This window comes from Balaenoptera musculus, chromosome 15 (assembly GCF_009873245.2).
Source record: "Balaenoptera musculus isolate JJ_BM4_2016_0621 chromosome 15, mBalMus1.pri.v3, whole genome shotgun sequence".
Taxonomy (NCBI): Eukaryota; Metazoa; Chordata; class Mammalia; order Artiodactyla; family Balaenopteridae; genus Balaenoptera; species Balaenoptera musculus.
The window spans coordinates 66,672,042-66,692,486 of record NC_045799.1 but is presented as its reverse complement, the minus strand read 5'-3'; the positions used below and the strand labels follow the sequence as shown (position 1 = coordinate 66,692,486).

The following is a 20,445-nucleotide window of genomic DNA, read 5'->3' as shown; positions in this document are numbered from 1 at the left end:
GGGCCAATGCACCTATGCCATGTGCTATTACTTGACCTGAAAATCCTTCTGGGAGACTCCAGCTTACAGAGTCTTGACAGTACCAGGGAGTGTAGCTAAGCTGTAGGTTGGAGGGAATGATGTTGGATCAGTGAGTGCTCAAGGGGAAATAGTTCAATAAGTCATTAGATATGAAAGCTGCATGGCAGAGCAGGTAGAACAACCATGTTATGGGCATAAGCTCTGACCCCTGAGCATCTGGGACCTGATTTCTGTGACCCCTGATCTTGAAAATGGGAAATAAGTGGAAGTTAGGGGCCATGACGATGTATCAAGTAGCACAGCACTTGACAAAGAGCTTCACAAATGGGCATGGGTACATGGTAAATGATGGGAATGTGAAGAAAGGGACAGAGTGCATCACCTTCCTATCCCCAGCATGGGACCAGCACTGTGCAAGGAAGGCATGTTGAAGACATGGAGTATAAGTCAGCTTTGGCTGCAGTAACAAATAACCCCCAAATCTCAATGGCTTCCCTTAACAAATATTTATTTCTTGCATATGAGTATTCAGGTTGGCTGTGGGTCTCCTGGGCTTGGCTGAGCTCACCTGGGTTCTGTTGATCTCAGCTTGGCTCCAAGCTGTGGGTTGGGCTCAGGTCTGCTCCCCATGTCTCCTCACCCACAGGTCTCCTCACATGAGGAAGCAATTGCCAAGAGGTCAAGCCAAATCATGCAAGCACGGGTAAGACTGCTGCTGGTGGACTGTGTCATGTCTGGTCAATGGCCAAAGCCCAAAGTTAGCAGGTAGGGAATTAGACTCTACCTATTGAATTGCATGACAAAGCCACACAGCAAAGGCTTGGATGTTCCCTCCTAACAGAGGGAGTGAGCAGAAGATTTGAGAACAATCGTCTAGTCCTCCCACCCACCCACCCCGCAGCCAACAGGAGTGTTCCGGAGGGTCTCAGAGACTGGAAGGAATTCCTCAGGGCCAGACTTCTCCTGGGAAAGGACAGCCCCTCCCTCCAGATTTCATCAGCATGTATCTGATCTGGCTCATAAAAAGCCAGGATGAAAGTGAAGGCAAACAAGGTAGGTTGCAGATGTCTCCAAGGATCAGACAAGCTATGTCCCTTTCTGAAACAATCAGTACCTGGGGCAGTGGAGGCCGAGAAGTGTAAAATGACCCTCCTGTGGTGGCTGAGAATCCCAAGAATCGCTGCACGTCCTGGATGGATTTGCAGAGAGGACACTCACTTCTAGAAGGCTTCAAGACATGCACTTTGTAGACATCCCACTTAGACACTGTGTGGTCTGGAATTCTGCCGGGCTTAACTGTTTATTACATACATGTTTTATAGGGAGGCAATATAGATGTTTTAAAGGACCTCAGGAAGCATGGGTGGACAAAGAAACTTTAAGGACAAATAAATACGGAATATTTAATATTAAGTTTTTTACTGTCTCTTCCATGACAGCATTTCTTCAGTAAAGCCAGGTAAACACACACACACACACACATTTGCACACGCACTCACACACACAGCCACCTCTCCTTGGCAGTGGAGCCCATCCCAGCAGCTGTGGCTGAAGCCCTGGGTTCCAGGACTAGAGAGAATAGCTTAATTCTAAGCCCCACTGGATGGTAGGCTGAAGTTGCAGAAAGACTCCCACTCCCGTCAAGCCTAAAGGTGGGGTTCTGTAAAAGGATATAGCTGAGAGATATTCAAACATTTTAATAACCAGTATAGCACAGGTCCTGACCGATCAGAGCCATGGCCAGCACACTGTGACCTGCATGCCAGTGTCCGTGATCTCTGCAAACAGCTGGGAGAAGTTGCAGAAGGTGGAGGCCGGGAATCCAATGGTACGGCTGACATTGAAAGGTGAATGGGAGTGGCACCTGCGCTGTGACCCGCTGCTTTCCTGTGTGCAGAGGACTGAGCATTTCAACCGCAGACCCCAGGGGTCCTGCAGGGCATAAGCTGGATTTGTCTTCCTGCCTGAGGCAACCACCAATTATATGTGCTGTGAGGCAAGCTGGCCTCCCGCCAGAGGAGAGGACGGGATCTACAGAAGCTCTCTCTGATCTAACTCATTAGAGAAGTTCAAGAATACCCATCCAGGAGGCAGCACAGGGCAAGGTAAAAAGTCAGGATTTAAATCCTCACTACCTGAGAGGCCTCAGACAAGGGTTTCTTACCTCTCTCGGGCTCTGTCCCCTCATCTGGAAAAAGGGAACCAACAGCATCCAACTGGCAGGATCGTGATGACGATGACATGAGCTAACGACACAGCTAAAGCCCTCAGATGCAGACTTAGCCTCCAAAACAGGAGCTGTTATTGACATCCACGATGGGAGGAACAATCCAGGAATTAAACCAAAAACAAATGATCAGAAGGGAAAGTGAGACGCAAAGACTACATGATATTGGCAGTGTGAAGTCTGACTCAAAGGAGATTGTTGTGATTGTTCCTGCCCAGGATAATCCAAGGCTGGAAGAAAGTGGGAATACTGAGCGAGGTCCAAGACCCCTCTGATGGGAATCTGTGCAGACACATTCTCACCCAGCGTCCCTCTCCAAGCAGCTGGTCCAGCCCAGCTAAACTGGGGCTCGAGTTTGTAACAAGACAAACGACCTGTGCTAGAGAAGCAGCATTAGTTGCCACTTCCGTGCCAGGATGAAAGAAAACCAGATCAGACCCCAAGTAACACCCACAGGGCCACACTCTCCACACCCCAGTCTTTTAATTTTCTGTAATAATCACATGTGACATCTGAAAACACACCAGCCTCTATAACATCTACTTATGATGCTGTTTAAGACCCACCCACCTCTGATGGAACACCAGAGATTTTTGGAAACTCAAGCAGGCTCTTCTTGTCTCCAGATGAGACGTCTACTGTGGATGTGACCGGGAAAAGGGCCCAGAACGTGCTGGTTGCAGCACAGAAGTACTCAGGATGCCTAAATTGCTACCTAAGTGATGTGGTGTGAAACTACTTTGTTGGCTGAATTTGAGACACCTGGGAGGCAGCAAAGCACCCCTTCCTGAGCTCTGCCTTCCTGAGCCAAAGGCCGAGAGCATCCTGCGAATTTCCAGAGGTAACTCCATCCCAGCCTCCAAAAGGATTGGGCCAGTGGGTGCGTTTGTTTTGCTGTGCCATAATCACAGGAGTGACTGTCTTGCACAGTTTATTTTCTTTTATTTCAACCCATCCCCAAAGCCCAGAGCAACTTAAAACAAGAAGAGCCACCACCTCCATCAAGAAAGGAGTATTTTGAAAGTTTAACTGATAATTCCACAGCCATTCATTCAGCTGCCTCCCAAGGAAATGGAAGGCACCTGGAAAATGTATTTAAAAATTGATTTAACGTTGAGCCATGTTAACTGTTTTAATTTCCAAACAATGCAATGCCCACAAAAATATCAATTAGCAATCAGGCAGGAATATTGGCGTCTGCTGCGGGATTCATTTATTTCAGCTCTGCGAAGTATCTAAGAAAGAGAAATCCAATGTGCCCCGTAGCTCCAAGGAAGGGAAATTAAGCCAGAATTGAAGCCGAATCAGGCCCTGGCGAAAACGGCGCCTTTGCCTGCACCCACTCCTCTCCGGCGTCTCCCTCTGGAGGGAGGGCAGTAACTTGTACTAAGGTCTTCATGCTTTGACAGGAAACACCCCTCCCTCCCCAGCTTCTCTGTCTCCAAGCTGGAAAACTAGGGAGACTGAAATGAGGCTGAGAATGCCTCCCTGCTGAGGACACAAGCCAGGTTAAGAACGTGTGAGATCATTTTCAACAATTATTCTTCCTTTTAGCGCCTCTTCAATTCCAAGGCCCCGGGGTCTCCCTGCCCCCACTGAGGCTCTGAGTCGGGGTGCGGGACTCCCACCGTCTGCAGCGCCCTCGGTCTCCACGTGCCCTGGGCAGCTGCCTGGGCCCCAGGGCAATGCGCAAATGCCGCTCACCACACGAGCCTGGGCATCAGGACCAGCAGAGGGCAGCCCAGCCCAAAACTCTGGGAGACCCAGGCTCCTAAAAGGAAACAAGACAAGACAAGAGTGCAGAGGAGGTCTCAGCAGCCCGCGGAGGGTGGACGCACCACGCCAGCTCCCCGCGCCTCTCCCTGAACCACTCACTAGATCTCTCCCAACCTTGGTTTGCTCAACTCCTAAACGGGAATAATGACCCCAAACTGCAAGGGACGGAAAGGCGAATTAAATGAGATTGTGTGAATCAGCGACTACCAGAGCTGCCTTAATCATAAGAGTCACCTGGGGAGAATGCTAAAAATGCAAATTCTGATTCAGCAAGTCTGGTACCAGGCCCAGGAATTTGGATTTTTAAGTATCACTCCCAGATGATTCGGATAATGAAGCAAATTTACGGAACAAGAGATTAAGTGCCTGGCCCACAGGAAGGGTTCACCCAGCTGCCAGCACCAGCTCAGGCCCGTGGGGTGAACGGAAGGAGAAGGAATCTAGGCTTCTCCTGCCTGGTTGAGCATCCATCAAAATTACAAATGCACAAACCCTCTGGCCCAGCAATGCCACTTGGAAGAGTTTACCCTGCAGGTGTACTTGAACGGATGCAAGGTATATAAGGTCATCCGCCGCAGCATCGTTCATAACAATATAAAAATAGAAACAACTGAATTGTCGTCTACAGAGATCTAGTTAAATACAGTTATGCCGTAGCCAGAAAAACAACAATTGCACGGCTCCTAGGTACGGATATGGAACTACCTCCGAGGTATATTGTCAGGTAAAAAATGCAAGGCACAGAACAAAGTGTATAACAAGTTTTGTAAAAGTGCAGGGATGAACTATGGATATGCATAGAGTATCTCTGGACAGATACACAAGCTGGTAACATTGGCTGCCTCTGGGGAGGGTAATTGGGCGACTAAGGAACAGGGGATGGGGGAGATGGTTCACTGCACACCTTTTCAGACCTTTCGTACTTTAAACCAGGTGCATTGCCTACTGTGTGCATTATATAACACACAAAACACTAACATTTTAAAATAACTTTTAAATGTATGCATATTATATTTCAATGAAAAGGCTTTAAGATAATAGTAAGTCAAAGGGCGTGGCTCCGGTTTGCAGGTGCCATGTCTGGCCACTTGTGGCTGCAGAAATTGGGCATCCCCCAGTTTGCTATCCCCAAGGGACGCTGGGGCGGACCTGGAGACAGCGAAGCACCAAGCTTTGCTCTCTGGGTTTTTGCACTCACTCTTCCCTCTACCTGGGACATTCTCCACCTGGCTGGGTCCATCTTCTCTTCTCTTGGTCTGCAGCTTAGGAATCACTGTCTTCTGGAGGCTTCCAAGGCCGCTCCCCACTTTCCCAAGCCTAGGTAGCTGCCTCTCCCGAGCATTCCCTAGGGGCCTGTGTCCCCCCTCACAGCACCCCTCGTACTGCCTCATGGTCGCCGGGGTGCAGCAGTTTCCCTCACCCCCACGCTGGACTGGGAGTTCAGAGAGGACAGAGGACACGCCTGGCTGGTTCACAGTTGCCTCCCCAGAGCCCAGCACCAGCTTAGTCCAAAGACGGTGCTCACTAAAGACAGAAAGGCACAAAGAAGTGGGAGAGTGAGGGGAAGGGGAGAGTAAGACAGGCAGGGAGGAAAGACGGGAAGGAAAGCCACACTCCCGGCTCCTCTGTCTCAGCTCAGCTCTTAGTCACCACCACCATCCTCTGCTGCTTTCCTCCCCTGGTCTTACCAGATTAGAAATCTTCTTTATTTATGAGAAAGCCTTACCTGCCTTACTCACCTCTGTATTCCCTGCTCCTACTGCAGGCTTGGCACATAGTATTAATAGGTGCCCAGTATACGTCAATTGAATTTATTAATTAATACTGGACGGCGAGGAGGGAGAAGCAAAGGAACCACCGACAGGACTTAAGTCCTAAGAAATTCTGATTCAGTGGGTTCTGGGTGGGGTCCACGGGACTGGCAGTTTTTAAAAGCTCCCCGGTGGGGCTTCCCTGGTGGCACAGTGGTTAAGAATCCGCCTGCCAATGCAGGGGACACGGGTTCGAGCCCTGGTCCAGGAAGATCCCACAGGCAGCAGAGCAACTAAGCCCGAGCGCCACAACTACTGAAGCCCGCGCTGTAGAGCCCGCGAGCCACAACTACTGAGCCCACGAGCCACAAATACTGAAGCCCGCGCGCCTAGAGCCTGTGCTCTGCAACAAGAAAAGCCACCGCAATGAGAAGCCCGTGCACCGCAACAAAGAGTAGCCCCGCTCGCTGCAACTAGAGGAAGCCCATGCGCAACAACGAAGACCCAACGCAGCCAAAAATAAATAAGTTTAAAAAAAAAAAAAGCTCCCCCCTTGACTTTAAAGTGCTCTGGAGTTGAGAATCATTTACATGTGCTCGGTAGGGACTTTGGATTTTTCTGGGAATGCAGGATCTCCAAGGACTGTCAGAGAGCCCACCCTGAATTTTAGGAACCTTCCCGCTGCCCCAGGTCTGGCAGGGCGGACCAAGAGACTAGGAAAGGGATTAGGAGTGGGGGACCGGGCTGGGTCTGTCCGGCTCACCTGGAGGAGAAAGAGAGGAGGGGGTCCGGGTGGGGCTGGCGCTCGGAGGCTCGTCCAGCCAGGAGCGAGTTTTGGCGCCATCTAGCGCCCGCTGGAGGCTCTGCAGCTGCAACATGCTGAGCTGCCGGCGCTGGGCTGGGGTCACGGCCGCGGCGTTTTCCGGACCCAGGGAGGCGATCTGCTCCGCGGACAGCTCCTGCAGGGGAGAGGGGCCAGCGCCCTCAGAGGCGCCCCTCCGCGGCTTTCCCAAACCTCGGCCATCCTCCCAGGACCCGCACACATCCGTCGTACCCATATACCATTTGTGCTCCTCTTTAGGATTTTTACTTAAAATCAGATCACTCTTTCACTACTAAAATAAACTTATTTTAAAATGAAAAGAATTTAATGGAAATTTCCAAAAACGGAAAATTGGAATGACTCGCAAAAGTACTCATTTAAAATATGCCATAATAAATAAAACAACACTGTTGCATTGTAGCTATATGTGTTGGCCAACAATGTCTGAACCTGAGGCCTCTTTAAAAACAGAAAAAAGAGGGGATTTTAAGTGTTATAGAGGTGTTAAATACATTTTAGCTCCAAATCGAGACTTCCTCCTTCAAGTAATCAGTAGTAAAGGAGAGGTGAAAAGGTGACAATGTTGTTTAATGCAGTGCAAGGTACCCACCCTACCCCACCCCCAATGCTTCAAGTCCCCCACCTGAGAAACACTGATGTGGAGGGGAAAACACACACCTAAAAGGCAAAGACCTGAATCTGTGTCCCAGCTCTGTCACATAATAGCTGTGCGACCTTGGGCAAGTTTCATAGCCTCTCTGGGCTTTTGGACTAGATGTGGGATGGCACAGATAACTCGTCTCCTAAGTGATTCTCACCCTTGCTGGTGAGTCCTGTGAGGGCTCAGCAAAGGGGAAGTACAGTAATCTATTAGTGATGTCTGCCATGGACACCGGAAATGGGAAATTCTGCCGAGAGCAGAAGTCCTTTGAGGGCCCTGAACAAGATGTTTTCTGAAGTCGCTTCCATCCTAGAGAGGGCTTGGTGACTAGTTCCAGTGGGTGTGGAATGAGATGGGATGGCAGGGGCCTCTAAAGTCATCCTGCTTATTTTCTAAGCGCCCCAAAGATTCTGAGAAAGGGGGTTCTGCTCCTTCACCCCATCTTCTTCTCTCCTTCACCTTCTTTCCCATCCAGGTTGATGCTTCTCTGGAATCATGTCATTCCCCTGCTTAGAACCCTTCCCTGCCACCTCTCCAGGCCACAGCTCAAGCTCCTGAACATGGTAATGAGGGCTCTTGGTCCTGCCCACCTCTCCAGCATCCTCTGCGCTGGCACACTTCACTCCTGGAGAATGGAGGTCCATATCTGCAGCCCCCAGAAGGCAGCACTTCCTTCTGCCTGGAACACTGTTCCTCCCTCTCCACCTAGCTAACCCGTCCTGCAAAATTCAGCATCACCTCCCCCCTCTCACCACAAACACACACACACATGCACACACACACACACACACGCACACACACAGAGGACATGTTCTTCTGGCTTACACCTTACATCTACCATTAATATAGAGTCTGCATTATAAAAATTATCTATTTTTCCAATGTTGCTGCTTGCAACCCACAGGCCAGATTGAATCTCTAGGCCTATTGCACTGTGTTTTAAAATATAGATTCAAAGTGGTTGCCAACATTTAATTATCAGGAGATTTCATATGAAAATGAGATTTCTGGATTCTTAAATAAAAAGGAAGATCCAGCAATACTTGGCCCACATTGTCACACTGCATCAATGTGCCAGAGATGAGAAGCAGCTTCCCCAGATTTAGACAGGGCTCTCCAGTTCACTTCAGTCCCTACCCAGGCGACTGCACTCCCTTATGTTAGTTTTCAAGCCCCTGAAGGCACTGTGTTATACCCCTTCACCAGTGCATCCCCGGTGCACCAGCCTGGAGCCTACATCCTAGCGCCTAGGCTGGAGCCTACCACAATGTAAGTGGCCACTAGGAATTTTTGGAGTAGGTAAGCTACAGACTGCATTCCAGACAAGACCAGGAGAAAGTGCTCAGCAACATGCCAGCATCAAGAACCAAGCTGCCTACCCCATGCAGAGCCCCCAGAGGAGAAGCTCAATGGCATTAAGGACTATGACTTACTTATTTCCCCTAAACAGCTGCCACACCTGTTCTGTGCTGGGAACTGTCCTGGGTGCTGAAGTGGTTCAAGGTCCGCTCTCTTTCTTAAAATGAACCAATGATGTTGCATCATGGGAGTCTGTCTAGCCTCCTGTGTGTGCCTTATCCAGTTTTCATGGACAGAATGTGTTTCCAAGTTACACAGCAGGCAAGAACACCAGTGTCACTCCTCATCAGAACAGACTGTCCCCACCAAACCCTCTCCTAATCTTGTACGTGACAGGAAGGAAGGACCTCTCACTGGATACCCTGCTTCCCTAACCTCAGTTGATCCAATTCAACCCTCTCAATTTCTTCCATAGCTGTTTGTCACCTGTCCTACTGTGACTTCCTTAACACTTTTCTTAAAATCAATTAAAATATTTTACTTAAATTTATTTTAAAAGGAAATGTTATACAGGAAATGTTATCCCTCATCTGCAATTCTGAAGTCCAAAAGAGTCAGAAAACAAAGTTTTTTCCAAAGTTTAAGACAAACTTATCTGCCAGCAAAATCTGACCTAAATTGATGTGAGACCATTTATAGTCTCTATTTATTCCAATTAGTGTGATTTGTCACAGATTTCTTCACGGACATATTAATGCATTTGCTTACAAGGTGCTTCCCCAGACACTGCTGAAGGTATTAAGTTACCATACTGTAGATTCACAGAGTGATCTTCCTAAAATCTGGAAAATTCCAAATTCTGAAATATATATATGCCCCCAAGGGTTTTGGATAAGGGAATATGCACCTGTCATACCATCATAAATAGAAAATCAGTACCAGTGGCGATGAAGAGAAGGAAACCGTAAAAATAGATACAATTAAAAGATAAATTTAAATTGAAGAAAAAAATACTTAAAAAACAAAAACACCTAAAATTATCTTGTGATCTATCCGCTGTTGGCACACAGCTCTCCTCTGGCCCTATTAGCAGAAGGCTGGTTGCAGGTCCCTAGAATCCAAGGCCCACCATCTGCCTCCCTGTGTGATTTGAAATAGGGTCAAGCTCCCATTCTCCTTGAGGAACTGAGTACCTACTTTGAATATCTCATCAGGAAGGCATTTGATTGCTGATGGCTGGAAATATGGCATCAAATCCTTGTCAAGCATTCGGAGCTCTTCCTTACTTAATCCAGCTGGGGTGAAAAAGGAATCATGAGGGTTTAGTTCAAGCCATCAGAACTCCATTTGTTTTATTAATGGTGCCGCATAATGTACAGATCTGCGTGTTCTAGGCAAACATCTTTCCTTACAAAAGTCCCTGAAAATCACACCGGGGAATTAGGTTCCTTAATCAACTCAGGGAAAAAAATCTGGGTCACATTAACCCTGATTGGTCTCCTACAGGGAAATGTATGCCCAGAAGGAGCTTCACTTTACACAAATTTCAAATTGTGTATAAATCTATTTTGGAGCCAATTAAATAACATTCTAAACCACTTTAGCTACACAAAAATTACCAAGAGAGCTTGTTTAAGAAGCAGACTTGCAGACCCCACCCTCTGCAACTTCAAGTCATGAAATCTAGGTTCAACCATAACTCTATAGATAGTCACTACACGTGGTCAAGGATTCTTTTTTTTTTCAACACTATATTATTTAATCTTTATTTTTTTAACATCTTTATTAGAGTATAATTGCTTTACAATGGTGTGTTAGTTTCTGCTGTATAACAAAGTGAATCATCTATACATATACATATATCCCCATATCCCATCCCTCTTGCATCTCCCTCCCACCCTCCCCATCCCATCCCTCTAGGTGGTCACAAAGCACCGAGCTGATCTCCCTGTGCTATGCGGCTGCTTCCCACTAGCTATCTGTTTTACATTTGGTAGTGTATGTATGTCCATGCCACTCTCTCGTTTCGTCCCAGCTTACCCTTCCCCCTCCCCGTGTCCTCAAGTCCATTCTCTACGTCTGCATCTTTATTTCTGTCCTGATTCTTTCATTATTTTGTTTGTTTTTGTCCCCAGATTTAAGGTTGGAAAGGGAGAGAAAGGCATGCTCAAGGTGTCTCTTACCTGCAATGGTCCCAAGCTCCTGCAGGACAGAGCTGGACCACTCGGTGGGCCCCCCAAACACAACTTCTGCCTTCCTCTTAAACTCTGCCAAGACGTGGGTGCTGCAGAGCAGGGTCCCAATTCTGGCCACCACCACCCTGGTTATGAGGGAGGATGTAGTGTGAGCCTGGGAGACGCTCCGGCCAAAAAAAGATATGCAGAAGGTTTCAGCACCAAAAAAGGATCCAGCTAATCTCACTCCCTATTTTAGCCCAGAAAGGTTGCAAAGCTCAGCAGAGAACATCTTGCTGAATGAATGAATGAACGAACCAATCAATCATTTGCTACTTTGCACACTAGTGTTTTGGTTACCTGAATTCTGAGATCTTTATAAGTGAGATTTCGGTGATGTTCATGGCACACAGGGTTGCACCAAGTCCTACTAAGTGGAAGCTCTTCAGATCCTGGACACTATAGCCTGAATCCTCCAGGAACCCTTGCAGAATGGATTTAGCCTATAAAAATGCGGGAAGATAGGAAATGAACTATCCAGGGATGATCAAGACCCCAAGGTCTGAGGGGATACTGGAGCCAGCCTCCTGACTGATCGCCCACCCTGCTCCTCTGAATATACTGCCCACCCCAAATCATCCCAGCCACTCATCCAGGTTAACCTCCTGAAGGTGCTGCTTCTACGGAGTATGTCCCCTGATCTATGGAGGCATCTTTACGCCGTGAAGCTCTTGTATCCTTCACCAATATTAAAGACACCTATGGGCTTCCCTGGTGGCGCAGTGGTTGAGAATCTGCATGCCAGTGCAGGGGACACGGGTTCGAGCCCTGGTCTGGGAAGATCCCACATGCTGCGGAGCAACTGGGCCCGTGAGCCACAACTACTGAGCCTGCGCGTCTGGAGCCTGTGCTCCGCAACAAGAGAGGCCGCAACAGTGAGAGGCCCGCGCACCACGATGAAGAGTGACCCCCGCTCGCCGCAACTAGAGAAAGCCCTCACACAGATACGAAGACCCAACACAGCCAAAAATAAATAAATAAATGAATGAATGAAAAAATAAAAAAGACACCTATACCTTGTGTCTGTGTCTGCTGGCTTATTCCCTTCATCACTCATGACCTTCACATAGTTTGGTCATTTAAGTTCTTCTGCATCAGGATCCAGACTTTTCCAGCATCTGTTTTCACAACTTTCTGACAAAACCTTGTAATGTTCTGCCTTTGCACCTTTACTCAAGTCAGTGCCTCCATCTGAAATGCCCTTCCTGCATTCCCAACTGTTAAAATCCGACCATCCTTTTATTTGGGAGTTCAAGTCAAATGTTACCTTCGTGAAATCTACCCTGAAATAGGTTTGCCTCTCACTCTTCAATTCCAGGGAGTAGTACGTTAAATCCTTTGGCATTAAAAAACCACACAGGAATCTCTTCAATGAGCTTTGATTTAGGGGCTGATGTGTAGTGTAGTGTCCCTGTAATTTTAGTATAGTGACCATTCATTATTCATGACTTTCCCTGGAGAGCCAGACCTCCTACACTCTCACTTCATGTGGTTCAATTGGAGCTAACTGCATTCTGAGTTCCAGAGGTGATGCTATGGCCTAGTCAGTTTGTCTCTTAGCCTGGCTGCAGTGACTGGTTCTAGATTAGGCATGTGATCCAGTCAAAACCAACCAGGACTTTGGTTGGAGCAATTAGAAGAGAAGAGCTTTCTTTACTGTGGACTGGACCTTGGAAGGACAAACACCTCAATCTGCTAGAACTCAACACGTGGAAAGAAACTGCCTCTGGGGACTTCCCTGGTGGCTCAGTGGTTAAGAATCTGCCTGCCAATGCAGGGGACAGGGGTTCAATCCCTGGTCCGGGAAGATCCCACATGCCGCGGAGCAACTAAGCCTGTGCGCCACAACTACTGAGCCCACGTGCCACAACTACTGAAGCCCGTGCGCCTAGAGCCCGTGCTCCGCAAGAAGAGAAGCCACCACAATGAGAAGCCCGTGCACCACAACAAAGAGCAGCCCCCGCTCAATGCAACTAGAGAAAGCCCACGCGCAGCAACGAAGACCCAACACAGCCAAAAATAAAATAAATAAATAAATTTATTTGAAAGAAAGAAAGAAAGAAACTGCTTCTGAACAAAGCCCACACAAAGGAAAGCAGGGTCAAAAACTGGTGAGAGATGGATTCCTGACAATAGTGTTGAAGCCCCTGGATCCAGCCATACCTTAATTCCACCCTTGACCTTCTCAGTTATGCGAGTCAATTCCATTCTTGTTCAAGCCACTTTGAGCTGGGTTTTCTGTCACTTGTAACTGGATTAACCCTGATTAATTTGATCCAGATATGTTGGACCTGAGGAAGGACCCAAGCCAATCTCTTGAAGATGAGCCGTATAATTGTCTGGCTCCTCAGGGCTCATGGAGGCAGATGCAGAAGATTACAAAAGGGCCAGAGCTCACAAGGCAAAGATAGGGAGGAGACCTCCAAGGATGAACATCTCCTGAATGGAAGTGAGGGTCACAGGGATACAGTGAATCTTCCCATCGCCCTTTAATGTCAGTCCATCCCATCACACACTATAGATCACTCCAGTGTTAAGAAAAAGTATTGGCAAAGATTGTGAAACGCTGCAATAGGATTCCACTTTTCACGTGGCTGTTGTCTTTCTATCCCTCAGGTCTGTTTAAATGCTACCTGCTCAGAGAAGACTTCCTGGATTCCCCCATCCCAAGTAGCTTCCCTCTGCACTACTTCCATGAGCACCTTGCCCGTTTTCTGCTTATCACTTATCAAAATTTATTAAATGTTTCACCTTGATCACTCAACTTTTTGTCTGTATCACCCAGTAGAATCTCCAAAGACAATGACCATATCCAGCTAGTTCACTCCTGCATCCCTAGTACCTGATACAATGCCTAGCCCACATTAGGGTACTTTCGGAATAAGTACTTTTTGAATGAATGAATGAACATCTGAGTGAGTGAGCTATAGAAGTTGTAGGCAATATATACTCCTTTGAAATGGCATCAGATTATTGCCGTCATGTGATGGATTGGCTTCAGAGAGACTTCCCACGTCTCTGCAAATTGGACTGGTCAGTGTCTTCATGAAGTTTCCCCTCAATGATTACAAAGCTCACAGGTACTGTAAGTGAATTTCAGTAACACAATGTTTAGATTTAAATGTCTTTGAATGGCAATGTGCATCCAAAATAATAATAGCTAATATTTATTGAATGCTTACTGTATGCCAACACTGTTTTGACCATTTACACATACTATCTCATCTAATCCTCACAACAACCCTAGGAAGTAAATATTAATATTATCTCTATTTCACAGATGAGGAAACTGAGGCACAGAGAGGTTAAGTAACTAGGCCAAGGTTACACAGCTAGTAGACAATGGTTCTAGGATTACAACCTGGGCAGTCTGACTTCAGAGCCAGTGAAGATGTTTGGGGATGAAGGAAAGATGGATATTCAAGTTAGCTTTTGAACTTTTCTTTTTAAGTCTTCATAATCAGGTTTCACTCATCGACTCATAGCAATCTGTGCCCCTCAACCATCAGGCATGCCCATTGTAAAATGAAAGTGCAAAAATACAATTCAAATAAAATTACTTTGAAGATGTGATATTAAATTGTCCTTGCCACTGGAACCTGGAAAATGCAAGCTCAGCCTGCAAGGTGATAAGCCAAAATATATTTCCTTGAGTGACTGGAGCACTGTATCTGTAATGATTCCAAGACAATTAACACCAACACTTTTAGGCAATATTAACCACTGGAAAGTGAATAGCTGTAAGATTTCAATCTCTGTTCATCCCTCTGGCTTCTATAATAGTTTTTTTTTCCTTTATATTGGTTTTTAAGCTGAACTATCTGTTAATGTAGTTCCACCAGGTCTGACTATTAATCTAGAAACACGCATTTAAGCGTCTGATTGGGAGCTAAAGTTGAGGAACTGACTGCAAATGATATATGCAAATGTTGGTTTTCATATCCTCTTCAAACATATTGATAAATCTCACTGCCATCCATGGGAATTGAAAATTGATAAAAAGGGAAAGAGATACTCTAGTTTCTAAGTTGGATATATTTTTCTGTTTTCTCCCAGACTGCGAATAGAATGATTTTAATATTGGAAGTGTGATGTGGCACTTCTCAAACCAGTCAAAACCAGTTTTAGTGTCACGGAACCCCAGGATTGTAGAATGTCAGAGTGGAAGGAACTGCGGACTTGGGGGTCCAACCCCCTCACCTTGCAAATGAGGAAGGTGTTAAACTGCCAGAGAGAAGAAGTGTGAGGATGACAATATGCTGATGACAACAGTGAAGACAACTAATTTTTGTTGACTACTATGTCGCAGGCGTTGTTCACCATATTTAACATGTATTAACTCACTTAATTCTTATGGCCAGGACCCTCCATGTTACCTAACTCCAGGGGGGCACAATTCACACCATGTTCTATTTGAATGGTGCCACCCAGAGTCATGTGACATGGCAATCCTGATTACAAAAAGCTCATGAGAGTAGGGGACATGCCTTGGTTTTGCTTGCCCAGCATCCATTCTCCCTTTGATAACACCATGCTTTTCCTTTGGTGAACCACCTGTGCTCATTTCCTCTTGCTGCTGTAACAAATTACCACAAACTCAGTGGCCTGAAACAATACGGATATATTCTTTTACAGTTCTGGGGGTCTTAAGTCCTAAAATGGGTCAGCAAGATGTGTTCATTCTGGAGGCTCTAGAGAGAATGCATTTCCCTGTCTGCTTTAGCTTCTAGAGGCTGCCTGAATTCCTTGACTCGGAGTCCCATCTTCCATCTTCAAAACCAGCAGCACTGCACCTTCAGATCTCTCAGTGTGTCCCTTGTCCCTCTGCTTCCACTGTCACATTGCCTTCTGTATCTGTGGTCCTTTCTAAGGACCCTTGTGATTACGTTGGGCCCACCAGGATAATCTCCCATCTCAAGATCCTTAACCTAATCACATCTGCAAAGTCCCTTTTGCCACATAAGGTAACATAGTCACAGGTTCCAGGGATGAGGATGTGGACATCTTTGGGGATCGTTACGACACACGCGTTCCCCATCCTCAGTTCATATGTCCCTGGTGAGATGGATTCCACCCCCTGGTGTATGCCAGGCCAACCCACATATTCTAATCCTGACCAGATAGTTTAGGGCCGGGCAATTGCATGATTGGAGTCAATGCTGGGACTGTTTCAAAAATTAATGAGAAAGGGGCACTTTTTTCTGGGGTTGCTAATTACATGATGCATAAGCCTAGTGCTGAAAACAACAGCTGAGGGAGGGCTGCCTGAGAATGAAGTTAACACAGAGCAGCTAAGACTCCCCTTTCTAGCAATACAGTGGATTAACTTCCCTCCCAATTGAAACAATTAAATTCTGGACGGAACTTCTTCTTTAGCCTGTGAAGAATTAACTGACACAGGAATCACCCTCTCACCATAAAGTGAACAAAGTATATGAAACAACTGTATTTAGACACCGGACAACAGGGAGCACAGGTCTATAATCCTGGAAGAAGGAAAACAAATCAGGTGAGCCCCCACAATTGCCCTTGCTCTCTGCCCAGAGGCAGTTTCCAGGCTATGGAGCAGGATAGCGAACCCAAAAAAGCCCAGCGGTCAGGCTGAGTTGAGGATACAGATATCCAAGTTCAGAGAGGCCAGGGATCCTATAATTTGTTGGGCAAAGTACTGGAGAGGAAGAAACTGCACAGAGAGAGAGAGAGAGAGCTCCAGAAATCTGCAAAGAGGTCTTCTCAAGTCTGGCTAAGTGCTGATCACATACAAGGAATGAAACTCCACATAAATATCAAAAAAGGCATCAGAAAGCCATAGGCTGAACAATTCTCAGAGCTCACATGGAGCTGGAAAGAGTTCACATTCCCACCAGCCGGAGAGAAGAGGTCTTGAAATACACGGAGCATTGGATAGAGTCCTCAGAAGAATCATGTCTCAGTGATGGGGATAAATTAACCACAGAATAAAGCTCAGTCTAGACTCACCCTTATAATGCTCAAAGGGAAGCCTCAAAATGATCATACTGATCGAAAAGTAATTTAAGTGTATGCCAGAACAAAGCCCAGTACTCTTTAAAGGAGTACCACTAAATTGGGTGGGTGCTCAAAGATGTAAAATTTACAATGCCCATCAGCCCGTCAAAATTACTAGACTTGCAAATAAGAAAATATGACCCATAACTACGGGAAAAATTAGCTAACAGAAAGAGTCTCAGACATGACAATTATGATAGAATTAGCAGGAAAGGTTTTTAAAGCTACTATTATAAATACTATTAAGTATGTTCTAGGATGTAAAGGAAAATATACACAAAATTAAGACAGAAGTAGAATATTTGAAAGATCCGGCAACATCTACTTACCTGCTCTGGGGTCCACTCTGTCTGCTGGCTGAGGGAAGCCACAGTGTCGATGGAGCTGAGATCCAGCTGTTCAAGCTCACTCTCAGTAAGAGCCAGAACAATGCGCCCCAGGGAGGCGAGATGGTACTCTCTCCAGTAAGAAGGCGTGTCCCAAACCTTCAGGTGAAAAAAAAAAGCCAGATTAGACAAGCCAGATTAGACTGACCATTAACTGACAGCATTTGAAACAGACACAGGGTAAATTTCTTTAATATATAAACTTCTCTTATAAATCAAGAAGAAAACGATGACTACATCTATTATTTCTTTAATAGACAAAAGACATGAACAGGAAATTCACAAAAGAAGAAATAAACATACAGGAAAAGTTCATTCTCAGTCATAATTAAGGAAATGTATGTTAACAACAATCAAAGAATACTAAATTGGCTGAGCATATGGACGAGGAGTAAAAAGAATTGGAAAGATATGGGGTACAGGATACCCTCATTTGTTGGTGTTGAGAATGTAAATCGGTACATGCTTTTTAGAGGGGAATCTGGCTACATGCATCTAAAGCTTTTAAAATATTTATACTCTTTGACTCAGAAATTCCATCTCTGGGAATTTAGCCTAAGTAAATAATAAGACAAGTGGCCAAAGAAATATGTATAAATATGCACCTTGAGGCCTTAAAAAAATAAACAATCTAAAAGTCTACCAACTGGTTAAATAAATAAAAACCAGCCATAAAGTGAAATATTATATAGCTATTTAAAATACTGATATAGATTTATATTTCTGATATATAAAAATATGCACTATACACTGTTGGTGTGGACAGCACGCTATTGAATAGTATGTGACTGTGATGCTATATTTTGTAGCATATATACGTATCTATGAAATACATGTATGAAATATATAAATATATTTTACACACATACACAGAAGTCTGGGAAGCTTCAGATGAACATACCAAAACATTAGCAAGTGCTTACCTCTGGGTAAAAGATTATGACTGATTTTCTTCTTTATTATTTTCTGACTTTTCTACAATAAACTTGGATTACTCATATAAAAAATAGAGTTATGGGCTTCCCTGGTGGCGCAGCAGTTGAGAATCTGCCTGCCAATGCAGGGGACACGGGTTCGAGCCCTGGTCTGGGAGGATCACACATGCCGCGGAGCAACTAGGCCCATGAGCCACAATTACTGAGCCTGCGCGTCTGGAGCCTGTGCCCCGCAACAAGAGAGGCCGCGACAGTGAAAGGCCCGCGCACCGCGATGAAGAGTGGCCCCCGCTCGCCGCAACTAGAGAAAGCCCTCGCACAGAAACAAAGACCCGACACAGCCAAAAAATTAATTAATTAATTAATTAATTAATTTTTTAAAAATAGAGTTATCATTTTAAGGAATTTAATGTCTTAACCCCACAAGGGTAACTATATAGTCCACAACCATCCTAATAGCTGAAACAAGCCACTCAAAGTGATCTTTATAAAGATGGCAAATTACTTCTAGTCCTCTTTTTATTCCTTTCTGCTCTGTTTTCAGGTGAATTTGCAACAGATTCTGAGAAAACCTCCTGCAAGCAGCAGTGGGGTTCTCCGAGTGGAGAAAGAAAAGGCACAATTCCTGGAAACCACCTCAGTCAGAGGCACCAGAGCACCCACGGAATTTGATTTACTGAGCGTACCTTAGATGCCGACACATCTCATTCCCGGCCAGGACACATCTCATTCCCTGAGAGGGAGGAGCTAGAAATCTCTCCGGTGCAGAGATCACAACTATGGCTCTGAACTGATGCAGTGAGATTTCAACAAGATGACCCAAGTGAAAGTGAAAGAGAAGGGTCTGTGCACGGCAGGGCTGGGCCCCTGTGCTGGGTTTCCCTCTGTGAGTGCTTCCTCCCTGAGATGGGCTTCACCTGTACTGCCTTCTCCTTCAGGGTCCTCAGCTGAGCTGGGCTGAAGCTCCTGACGGCGCCCAGCAGCTCCACGCTCCTGAGGAACGCATCCTCCCCCAGGCAGAGCAGGCCCTCGGGGGCCCAGCAGGCGTTGGCTTCCGCCAGCTTGATAATGTCATTGGAGGAGGGAGCCAAGACTCCATGGCAACCTGAGGAATGGGCGACATGAGGAAGGAACAGAGGAAAGAGAATTTCAGGAAATGTGAGTCTGTTTCTTTATTGAAATGAGTAATGTTGTTCTCCAATCGGATTTATCCATGAGAAGTAGTGTAGGGTAGAAACTGAGCTCAGGGACTCAGGGACCAGTTTGAATCCCACTTGTGCCATTTCTTCCTAACGAAATCATGGAAATGCCAACTTTTTGCAAAGCCACAAGCACACACACAGTAGGAGCTTTGCATCATTATGACTGGACTGCTAATTGCCTTGAGGGCAATAGGAGGTGGTGGTGAACAGTTCTGGCTTTAGATTCAAATCCAAAGCTATTTAACCCCTCTGTGCCTCAGATTCCTAGTCTATAAAATGAGTATAAAATTACCTCATAGAATTTTTGCGAGGACTAAATGTGTTATTATTTATAAAGCACTTAGAACAGTGCCAGGTATACAGTAAGTACTCAATACGTGTTAGCCATTTTTACTATGCTACCTGCCATAGCCACCCCATGCATTTGAGTTTGCAACCCAGAGTTAAGGCTTCCAGAATTATAAGGAAGGGGCGCGCCTATCTAAGTGTGGAAAGGGAAGATGATTTGCCCTCCATAAAAATCTAGGTGGAGGCTATGGCCTTCCCATCCCAGGACAGAGGAGAAATGGGTCTGTTACATTTTCCTTGGCAACAGGAGAAACCCATCCATATCAGTCCTGAGTAAGCTGAACCATGCCTAGTCAAACCACTTTCTCAGCAACACACAAATGAGATATTGTCTTTGCTGGCCCAGATGTGCCCAACCTGAGAGAAAACCTTCGCTTTAAGAGCAATCCTGGGTTTCTTATCTTAGGAGCTGACGACCCCTGATGCTGACAGACTCACCAGCGCCACCCGGGGCTGGGCATTTCCCAGGCCTTGTGGCCACGGCCCTTTCACTGCATCTTAAATGGAAATTCACTGGACTCTAATCAAGAGGCAAAACTGGACCAGGTCAAGGGTACATGTCTGGTCCTCAAACATCTTTATCACAACCCACTTGGAGGAGACAAAAGACCCATCTCTCCTAGACTCCCTTTGCCCCACTTTCCAATGAAAGCAGGATTCAGTGAAAGTACAGAATTAGAGAACAGAATGGTTTAAAAGTACAGCAGGGACTTGGTCTTATCACTCTGTATTCCTGGGGCTTAGAATAGGGCCTG

At 46.0% G+C, this 20,445-nt stretch overlaps 1 protein-coding gene across 1 annotated transcript in view; it reads right to left on the bottom strand.

Annotated features, from left to right (window-relative positions):
• Positions 1 to 3,435: 3,435 nt before the first annotated feature.
• The window catches only part of OTOA (otoancorin), a 60,232-nt gene continuing 43,222 nt past the window's right edge, over positions 3,436 to 20,445 (bottom strand). Inside the window, exons 22-28 of the mRNA XM_036826172.1 lie at positions 19,058 to 19,245; positions 17,149 to 17,304; positions 11,093 to 11,235; positions 10,742 to 10,878; positions 9,756 to 9,853; positions 6,539 to 6,734; positions 3,436 to 4,019 (exon numbers count right to left, since the gene is read on the bottom strand). Of these exons, the coding sequence (XP_036682067.1) occupies positions 3,949 to 4,019; positions 6,539 to 6,734; positions 9,756 to 9,853; positions 10,742 to 10,878; positions 11,093 to 11,235; positions 17,149 to 17,304; positions 19,058 to 19,245 (989 nt within the window). The 3' untranslated portion in view covers positions 3,436 to 3,948. The remainder of the gene's footprint in view (positions 4,020 to 6,538; positions 6,735 to 9,755; positions 9,854 to 10,741; positions 10,879 to 11,092; positions 11,236 to 17,148; positions 17,305 to 19,057; positions 19,246 to 20,445) is intronic.